Genomic DNA, 10,077 nt, shown 5'->3' on the forward strand with positions numbered 1-10,077 from the left:
ATCAAGACATCATTTGAGTTTAATAGAAAATTGCTGCTGTCTTAAAAGATCAGTATTACAAGACACTGCTCTGGCATTGCTCTTTGCCAATGTATGGATGATAGTGAGAATAAGAATAACTAAACTGGGATGTGCAATAGAACAAGTGCCTTAATATGGGAGCTGATGACGGCTGTTTTTTTAGTGCCGTCATGCTGCTGCAAGTTAATTTGTTATCTCAAGGTAATACATTTAGTTTTCTTTTGATGAAAACATGAATGGATTAATTCATCTCATTATCTCAAGAAAACAAAAGGATGAAGATAATGAGGAAAATCTCAATCCCAGCAGGATCCCTGAAGTGCACTCCCCTGTGAAGTTCCTTAAATGACAAGGACTGATCTGAATGTTCTGATATCTGAAAGATCAATAATGTTGATCAAGTTGATGTGACATTTTCAGCCTAAACCAGTTGTTGCAGTTGTCAAGATGCCATTTTGCATGCTGCCATGGCTCTCCTGGTCTCTGGTAAACATTCTAAGTAATAAGAAGAAACAAGCTTTTGTTTTCTCGTATCTTCTTATCTTGAGAAAACTAAATAATTATCTCTAGATCTCAAAATAAGGACATAAAATAATTACAAGTAGCTTCCCAGCTTCTGTACCCTAAATGGTGAGAGATCAGCTGTAAATTAGTTTCAATTTCACATAATTTTAAAGATCCCCTCTAGACATGTTTTAAGAAATATGAAAATACTGTGTAAGGAATACTAATTTGTATCTGATATGGTTTCCATGAAAAGCCGCAGTTCCTTTTAACTCACTGATTGAAACGTTGTGAATCCACGAATAAGTAAAAATTGTTCATTTAAAAAAATCTGTAAACAAAATGTCTCCTAGTTCACTGAAAAGTCCATTCTCAGTGTATGTTCTCGATGTACCACTATTGGCTTCCAGACTTGTTGAGATGTCACAATACTTGTGCTGTGCATCTAAAACTCAAGTGAGCACAGAGAAACTTTGAATGTGAAAATAGACTTTTAGTGTCAAACTCTGCACATCCATCATTCTGCCTAGTGAAGGTCGAACATCAGTGAAGTGAAGTGAAGAACAATTAGCAAAACACTTACTTAAAGGACTCTTCACACAGCTACAAATATACTCAAATCAACTGGATTTTTTTTTTTTTTTTTTTTTCTCAAAGCAAGCTGATGTAAGCGTGAAGCGTGTGCATGGAAGGAGGTGTATGTGTCTATAAGCCCATCAGTCTGACAATTTCTGTGATTTAAATAATTATAACTGGTGGTCCTAACACAAACCTATATGATCACTACATAATGCGGGAGAGTCCTGTTTCTAAATTTAGTAAAACCAAGGCTACTGTTTACAGAAAAAAAAAAAAAAAAAAAAAATGAAACAGGAGAACACAAGGGAGTTACACACTTCCGGAACTAGCGGCCCGTGCACTTCATAACTCATCGTTAATCTTCCATACAGCGTCCCTTCTCCAGACGGGGTGGCGGAGGTGGTATCTTTGCGCGCTTCGTTTATATAGAGCAAGAACAATCTCGGCTTTACTCTTTGTTGTGTGTCAAATGGACTGTCAATAATAAATACTGCACGCGTATTGCAATTGAAACACTTTAACATGTGCATCATTCAGTATTTTGGCTAAGCTTTGAGTGGGAGGACCAAAGGTGCACCTGCGGAGGGATACAGTACTCAAACTAAGGCATAGCACGCCGGCGTCGTTGGATTGAGGTTTCCGGGCAACTCTACTGCAACGCTGCGATACAGTCAGGGTAGATTTCCCGAAACATATATTTTAATTAAGTCTGAGATTAGTTCAGGACTTAATTTGAGTAGCTGTGTCCTAAGGTCAATACAAAGCCTTACATTGGTCATTTTGTCTTCTTCACAGAGCCTGAAAAGTCTACGGGACAATGGTGAGTACAAGCTTGCTAACCTAACTAACTTAGCCCTACTAGCTAACGTTAGCTAGGTATCGTTAATATCAGTTGCACTGCTCTGCGACGGTCTCGAAATAATTGGCACCAAGTAATCGTTATGGTATTACAGTTCATAATCCGATAGCCAACAAGTAACTCAAACCAAAACCCCAGACGAGCTTACGGTAGCTTTTTATTTATTTATTTGTTTATTTATTTATTTATTTGTACCAGCTAGAACACTGCAGAAATTCGGTGCGGTGGACGGGTATGTAACACTACCCACTATAACATAGTTGTAAATTTAGCACGCTTTTGGTTAGTGGTGGCTAAATGTTTTGCACTCAGCAGCTGATGAAAGAAAACCGTTTTCTTTTATGTGAGCTGCGCAGCATACACGTCGTGGTGTGAGAGGAAACAGGCGGCGTGTTTCCCGTTGTTATGTCGTATCAGTAATTTAGCTGATTTGCGCAATTGTTTGTAAATTCTGTGGTCTAACCTCCATGCTCCGATCGAGGTTTGCAGCGTTTTTATGGTTTTCTTTGAGTCGAGAGTGGGCGTGGTGGTGGTGGTGGTGAAGGGGTGCTGTGTAAAAATAAACCGACCAGTGTTAACGCGATCACGAAACCCATCTCGCTAATCTTCCCAGACAGTCATCAAAACTGTGGCTAACTAACTTGCTAACCACCATTTGGACACCCTGCATGACAAGTCGCTGCAACATGGACAATACTTCTTGCAGGCAGAGTGTGCTGAATGTACTGTGACATGCGCAACAAGCGCAGAAAGGTTGTAATCATCACCAATTGCGATTACATAACGTTACAGCTCACAGGTAGTGATATGTTGCTTGCCGTTAGCAACAATTGTTTGTTTTTTGGCATGGAGATTATTGTGATGTTGCAGCGTTCTTGCAAAATCACCATGACAGCATCCCTTCCGTAACGTATTGCGCCATAGCGATGAACCGCATTCTGCTCCTGCTGAATGATCCTCTTTGCCACCCCTCCTTCCGCGCCTCCCTTCCCCCTGCATTGAACCAAACCATGCTTGGTGCAGTAGGCTGTCAGGACCCGCAGTGCACCCTCCAAAATGGAAACTAAGTGTATCAAAAAGCCCTATTGTGCCACTACAGATGAATCCCTGCCTTTGTGCCTCATCCTTTATCCTTCACAACTGTTGTTTTCTGGATTGTAAAAGAACAGACACATGGTCTGTGATAGATATTGTCCTCTGCCAAGTAAGGAAACTTGGATCGTGCTACAATATCAGTCACATGCTGGCCAAACAGAATTTGTCTTGACTGTAAGATGAAAAAGAAAAACAAACTGCGGCCTCTGTAGTTTTCTTTACTTGACACGAGAATATGTGATATGATCTCTTGTTTACTGATGAGTTGAAAGGCAGCAGTGCTGTTTTGCAGGGCGCTTTTCACAGCAGCCATACAAATCCTCTAACACTCAACTGTACTGTGCTGTGCGCTGATCCAGACACTGCTTGCTTCAGCAACACCGAATTGGTTGGCAGTGGACAAATAGATACTCTGCAGTCTGTCTTGCTCCCTTCTTTTTTTGTCCCCCCCCACCCCCAAGCCAACAGGGTGACTCATTGAAATTGACTCGAAGAACACATGGCGTTACCACCACCGCGAGCTGCAGAAATGTTAGCTTTAATCTCTTCGGTTTTGATAAAGGAAGGGATCGTTAGGAACTCATTTATCCTTTGTCTGTGGTGCAAGCACACATGGACAAAATGGCAACTCGATTTTTCTTTATTTCATGTATTAGCTCTACAGCTGTATGAGTTTAATTGATTTAATTGCTTAATTCCAACTTTTGTTTCATTAGGATGTGTATAGCATTATCAGCTTATCTTCATTTACCGTTACAGTTTACAGTTCTATATTATTGTAGGCTTTTAAGTTTTATTGTATACAGCTGTTAAGTTCTTGACATGCCTGATCATGGCAATTGTTTTCAAGTCATCTGAGAATCATTTCCTGACAATATGAAGGCTTATAGACAAACACAAAGCAGCAAGCACTGTTAAGCAACAGTTGGCACAGGAGTTAGTCTATGGTAATAAACCGAGTCTGACATCTGTTCAGTAAAAAAGATACAAAGAGGTGGTTAGTTGCGGTGATATTCAGTGTGCTACATTGGCGACCCTGTTCGTGTCTCACTAATTATAGCAGGCGTGTGTATTTCGGGCTGTGGAGTATTTATACCCGTCCCTCATCACACTTTCTCAGCCTGAAGTGGGCATGTTGACTGACTTAGACAGGCCTGGTAAGACCTCATGAGAATGGTGTTTCAGATGAAGTTGAAAAATGAATTGGTTGTATCAGTGCAAGCTTCCTTATATTTTGTGTCAAGTTGTGTAAAATAGTTGCAGATTTTTCTTAATAGTCAAAATTACCAAGATGTAATTCCACTCTGCAAGCAATATGAGTGTTTCTTTACTATGACTTTACCCCAGTAATGAGACAAGTCTTACATTTTAGATTAAACAGAATACAAGAGACCAAATTTTGCATAAAATACCAGCTTTAATAGAATATAAGGTCCAACAAATCATAATCACAAAGAGTTTAAACGATCGTTGAGCTGGTTTCATTGCTTTGCATCTGTAAGGATATTCTTAAGCTAGGCCATGGGCAATGTCTGGGTCCAGCTGTCAGATAATATCTCAGTCTGTTTTGAATTAGTTTGCTGAGAGTTCATTTGCATTGGCATAGATCTGTGTAGGTTGTTTACACAGTGGAGTCTGCTGCAGGTGCTCCTCATCAGGCCTGCCAAAGCTTCCATCGCTGTAATCATCGTGCTGAAGTCACATCCACCAAATGAATCTTTGTGTAGCAAACACTCACCCTCTGCAGGGATGAAGAGTGGCTGTTAAAAGTTTGTAGCTTCCTTCTTCATAAAGAGCAGCAGCTGAGATTGCAAGGGGGGAAATATTTAATCATCACAGCAAATTACTCCTGTAGCATTGTCCATATTGTCTGGAACAAGATATTTATTTAGGATTTTGCCTTCTAATAATGACATTGTATGTAGAAATATGAAGAGGTAGGCACTACTTGCGCAGGCTGTGCAAGAACCAACCCAAGAACAAAAGTGCCTCTGTTCTGTTTTTCATATGTACTTCTCTTTTCCTTTAAGATGTGAGGCTGTGAGTTGTCCTATTTCGTGATGAGTTGATGCCACAAAAAATAGTTTCGAATAGACAGTTGGAAACATAACACAGTCAACATCTTGGCATGTGTGTAACATGCTGCAAAACAGCTCTCAAAAGCAATAAAATGGGGGACATATTGTTCAATATAAGTATATTTGTCTGGACACGAAGAAATTCTGACTTTGACAAAGCAGATTTGTACATGTGCTTGTGGTCTAGTAGTAGCCAGCACTAAAAAAATGCTTTCACCATTTTCAATACTCCAAATCTTGCATGGGTTACTGTTAGATGCTGGGGCCAGGGGCTTGTTCCATCACTGGGCAATTGTGGGTTACTGCCTCTGAAGAAATGCAGTGCTAACACTATTATATTTCATTGCACTTATTTGTTAGTGTTTTATTGTTTACAGTGTGATGTTTATTGATTTGTTGGCTGTATAATGTTTCCCGTGTTTCCTATCCACCTGGATTAGCACCAACTCCACTGTATTTACAACCCAGATTGCAAAAAAAGTTATGCTGTGTTTGTTATACGTCTGGGACTTATTGTGCCGTCTATATCTATATCTATATCTAGATATAGATATACACATATATATACATATACCCTATCATCATGTCAAATAATCTCACCTAGAATTTGAACTAACTAACATTCAGCTTGTTTTTTTAAACATGGAAAATTACATCCATGCACAGAACTAAGTCTGACCTAAATACATTCTGTGATAAGAGAAGTAATTGATATTAACAGGGCTGCCCAAAATATTATTTTTCCTATGGATCATTAATGTTTTATCAACGTCTTATCCTTTTGTCAACAGGCTGATCAGCTGACTGAGGAGCAGATTGCTGGTGAGTGCATACAATCATCGTGTGGTTTATTTTAAGTTTAGCAGCTCCTTAATTCACCACCAAACCTAAGAAACTAAGGTGTCTAAGAGATCAAAGGAACCAGAAGTCTGTGAAGATACGAGGTGGTGGTTCTGGTCCTGGTCCTGATTATGGTCGTATCCTCCTAACAAGTTAATTATATTCACATGGCTTCACTCGGTGTGAACTGGACCTTGATGATGCGGCTAAAATGAAAATCAGCAGGATGAAAAGCTCACATATGCACACCAGTTTTAGAAATTTTGCAGTAGGTGCACCAGTGCTTTTACTCAGTCTGTGCTATGCCAGCGTCCCACATGTTTTGGTCCTTTGTAGCATTGAATTAGTCATGCACAGACCCTGTTAATGCTTAGAAAGACTGCTTGACAGACTGAAAGTGAACTGTCCGTATCGACGTGAATGCTAATGGCAAACTAACTGCGTTATTTCTGTAAACGCAGAGTTCAAGGAGGCGTTCTCGCTGTTTGACAAGGATGGTGACGGTACAATCACTACCAAGGAGCTCGGGACTGTGATGCGCTCTCTGGGACAGAACCCCACTGAGGCTGAACTGCAGGACATGATCAATGAGGTGGATGCTGATGGTGAGAACAGAAAGCACAAATGCACAAGAAAACTATACTTGTTAAAACTTCTTTTCAAATGTTGCTCTTGCTGGAGAGAAAATTACTGGATAGTTTCATCATCATATGCCTCTTAACGGGCACGCTTTAAAATACCATCCTGTCATTTTTTTTCTTCCTGCAAACTCGTCTGTGCTGTCTTTGCCATGGCTGGCATATATACAGATACTGATATCTGAGATAAGGTCAAATTTGCCTGTAGTATCCACAATGCAAATGTATCGCTCTACTCTAGACTTGAATACAATCTGTACTTGTAGCTGCATCTGTTCTGTTGTTAATGAAGATGTGGGCTTTTTTTTTTCAAAGTGTCACAATTACTCCTACCTCCTTCTGTTCGTATGACTGTGTAGGTAATGGCACAATTGACTTTCCTGAGTTCCTGACCATGATGGCCAGAAAGATGAAGGATACGGACAGTGAGGAGGAGATCAGAGAAGCCTTCAGAGTCTTTGACAAGGTACATTACGACTGAGAAGATTGAGCGTATTAACTCGCACCACCCAACACAATTGGTAACTGTTGTTTGCCACAGATCAGTTTGTGTATCCATTGTATGTTATGCTACCCGTGTCTGGAAAATAGGCCCACAGCCACAATGCTCTTGCACTCATTGCACATGACTGGATTCTCCCGTAAGACTAGGCAGGTACATTGCCAAAGCTATAGCGAGCGAGCTGCAGGAAGAATGGGAGAGAAAGTGCAACCAAAAAATTCTCATACCAACATGCTAACTTGACAGCTGTGAGCACTACAGCGGTAGTCATCGCACGTTCATGTGTTCCGGGGAGTGGCTTTGGCCTGAAGGGAGGGGATGGGGGTGTCTCAATTGTTGGTGTCTCTTCGCTAGCTGAACAATAATCTTTAGCATGCTAACATGTAAATGTTTAGCAGTTAGCTCCAAGTACAGGTTAGGCTAAAGAAGTACCATTCATCCAAATCATAACTGACCTCACAGGTGCGGAGAATAATAAGCTGTAAATGCTGTCCTAGAAAACCATACTATGTAAAATGGTTAATAATAATAATTCTTCTGTTGCCATCTGCAGGATGGTAACGGCTACATCAGTGCAGCAGAGCTACGGCACGTCATGACCAACTTAGGAGAGAAGCTCACTGATGAGGAGGTGGATGAAATGATCCGCGAGGCTGACATTGATGGCGACGGTCAGGTCAACTATGAGGGTAAGATGTTCTGTTTGTTTGCAGCGATGCATTAATTACAATACAACCTTTAATGTTTATACCAAAGTCTTACTTGAACAAGGGCCACGTTTATTGTTGCATTGCTAAGACGGAGATGAGGCAAAATGTCAGTTGCAACATAACCTTTACGATATGCTTTCACGTCCTATCTTAACAATTTCCTGTACCAAAAGCCTTGACAGCTGCCCAAGTCTCACTGTTTGCATCTGTGTGTTAAGCATTGTCTTCTGTTCTTTTTACAGAGTTTGTCCAGATGATGACTGCCAAGTGAAGAGAACCCTGAAATTTCTCTAAACGTTGCTTGTCCTCCTAAGATCACTGTCTATAAGAACCAAAAAAAGGAACAATTATCAAATGTTAGACAAACTTCCCCCTAAAATCACCTTTTTTTTTTAAATATAATTTTGCAATTTGCGCTTCAGTATATCCAACTACTTCTAAGGTATCTGTTTAGCAAACACCAACAGAATAATCCCTAGAGAAGTTAATGGACCAAGCTTTAAGAGGGCCGATGCCCCGTACTTCAGACCAAGATTCTGCTGAGTCACCCAGCTCCTGATTAATTTATAGGAAAGAGCAACACTGAAAAGGCAGAGGGATAGGAACCCATGCCACAGTTCGAATAGAGAAGTTTGCTATTTAATTCTCTCCAATATTCAACAAAGAAAACCGACTCTCTTGCACCCGTGGTGATTCTCTAAATACTGAATTGAGTACTCTTCTTGCATGCACCCTTTCTGTGGCGGTCTCTCGCCACAACAAGGAAGCTCTGATCCCATCAGAGGTAGTGGTCAGATTGTGTACACACTGGAGGTATATACATTATTATATAGCTATATATCTGTAAAATTTGTGTCACTATTGATTATTGCAAGAGCAAATAGTTGCGATGTAGGGTGTTCATTGGTGCTCATTTGGAGATGAGCATTCTTATATCTTGAAGAGTTTGGACAAGAGCGAGAGACTGAAAACGGCTGATGGTTTTTTCCCTTTGGGGATGTTCTATTGTCTTGTTTGAGTGGTGGGCTTCACATTGCCCACAGCACTGATGGAGACAGATAGTAGTATGTTGTATTGCTTCAGGATGATTATTGTAAAAACACACTTGAGGACTGCAGTTGATATCCTGATGATACAATATTTATTGTAATGCTTTATAAATGTGTTCTCAAATATTAATGTATTGATGACAAACTTTGGTCACCAAATATATCGATATATATTAGTGTGTCGTAAAGTTTGCATTGCCTATTGTTGTAGTAAATGACCTGTGACATGTTTTCTCTTCGGTTTTGAAATGTGCCATAATACTCTAAAACGCCTCAACCTTCTTGCAAGACTCGTAGTTCATTAGAATATAATAAATCTACTTAATATGATTACATAAAAAATACATGCAGTTGAACATATTTGCACTTTGGTATAAATCATGTGGATATTAAAAAGGTTTTGTTCTAAAGAAGAAAAAGAAAGCAAATGTCACTGTTGCTGCTGCTATAACAACTCATATGTTACACTCCTTTCTCGTCCTTGTTGTTGTCTAATCTTCAGTTTGTAGTCCGGTGATTCAAACTTCAATCTGCTTGCTGTTTTACTGAACAGAAATACATATATTGTATATTCACAAACACTACTTGTGGTGGGGGTGACGTGTTTCATTTGGGCTGTTAGAGTGGGACGTAGGGATGAGAGGGGGCTGTAGCAAAGTATTCAGCTTTAGATGGGAGTTGGGTTTCGGTGTTAGGTTTTTGAACAGTTGGCTAAATTTCAGAAACAGATTAGCTGAGGTATCTTAGGATTTCCTCAAAGCAGGGAACTTACTGCTCTTATTGAAGCATTTTAATTGGATGGCTTTGATTCAGATGTGGGGAAGTAAATGGTAAATGGACTGTTAACTTCTGAAGGTATCTCAAAAATGTAAAGATGTGATATATTTTCCATAAATCAATAAATTGACTGAGCTTTACTTCACCTGCATTTCGTTGTCATGTTTAATCTAACATGGATCTCTGTTGGTTTAAAGCCAGTGACTAAAAAAAGAAACCTGACTGATATTCACACATTCACAAAAGCTACTCTCCATGTTGCGCTATATCCTTTCCCTGCCAGCGTCCCTGTGCCAGAAAGGAGCACTAATCCCAGACAGTCTCAGAGTGGGTTAGGGTAGGTCACCCTAGCCCTTCACTGGAGAAACTATCCCAGGCACAGGCTATATTTAGTGGCTCATGAGATTGCTACAGGAGCCTGTGGT

General features: G+C 40.1%; 1 protein-coding gene across 2 annotated transcripts; it reads left to right on the top strand.

Annotated features, from left to right (window-relative positions):
• Positions 1-1,419: 1,419 nt before the first annotated feature.
• On the top strand, positions 1,420-9,792 carry calm3a (calmodulin 3a (phosphorylase kinase, delta)). 2 transcript variants are annotated; one of them, XM_076735107.1, is made up of 7 exons: positions 1,420-1,780; positions 1,900-1,924; positions 5,928-5,958; positions 6,438-6,581; positions 6,974-7,080; positions 7,670-7,805; positions 8,069-9,792. In XM_076735107.1, the coding sequence occupies exons 2-7, from the start codon at positions 1,922-1,924 to the stop codon at positions 8,095-8,097; spliced, it is 450 nt and encodes a 149-aa protein (XP_076591222.1). In that variant the 5' UTR covers positions 1,420-1,780; positions 1,900-1,921; the 3' UTR covers positions 8,098-9,792. The 2 variants fall into 2 exon arrangements, with proteins under 2 accessions (XP_076591222.1, XP_076591221.1); XM_076735106.1 differs by having other exon boundaries at positions 1,442-1,924.
• The last annotated feature ends 285 nt before the right edge of the window (positions 9,793-10,077 follow it).

This window comes from Chaetodon auriga, chromosome 7, assembly GCF_051107435.1.
Source record: "Chaetodon auriga isolate fChaAug3 chromosome 7, fChaAug3.hap1, whole genome shotgun sequence".
NCBI lineage: Eukaryota > Metazoa > Chordata > Actinopteri > Chaetodontiformes > Chaetodontidae > Chaetodon > Chaetodon auriga.

Bases quoted from the DNA above. Each gene is read 5' to 3' on its own strand.
- calm3a (XM_076735107.1), top strand. The intron at 5,959-6,437 runs GTGAGTGCATAC...CTGTAAACGCAG, and splicing joins GACTGAGGAGCAGATTGCTG to AGTTCAAGGAGGCGTTCTCG. The intron at 7,806-8,068 runs GTAAGATGTTCT...TTCTTTTTACAG, and splicing joins CGGTCAGGTCAACTATGAGG to AGTTTGTCCAGATGATGACT.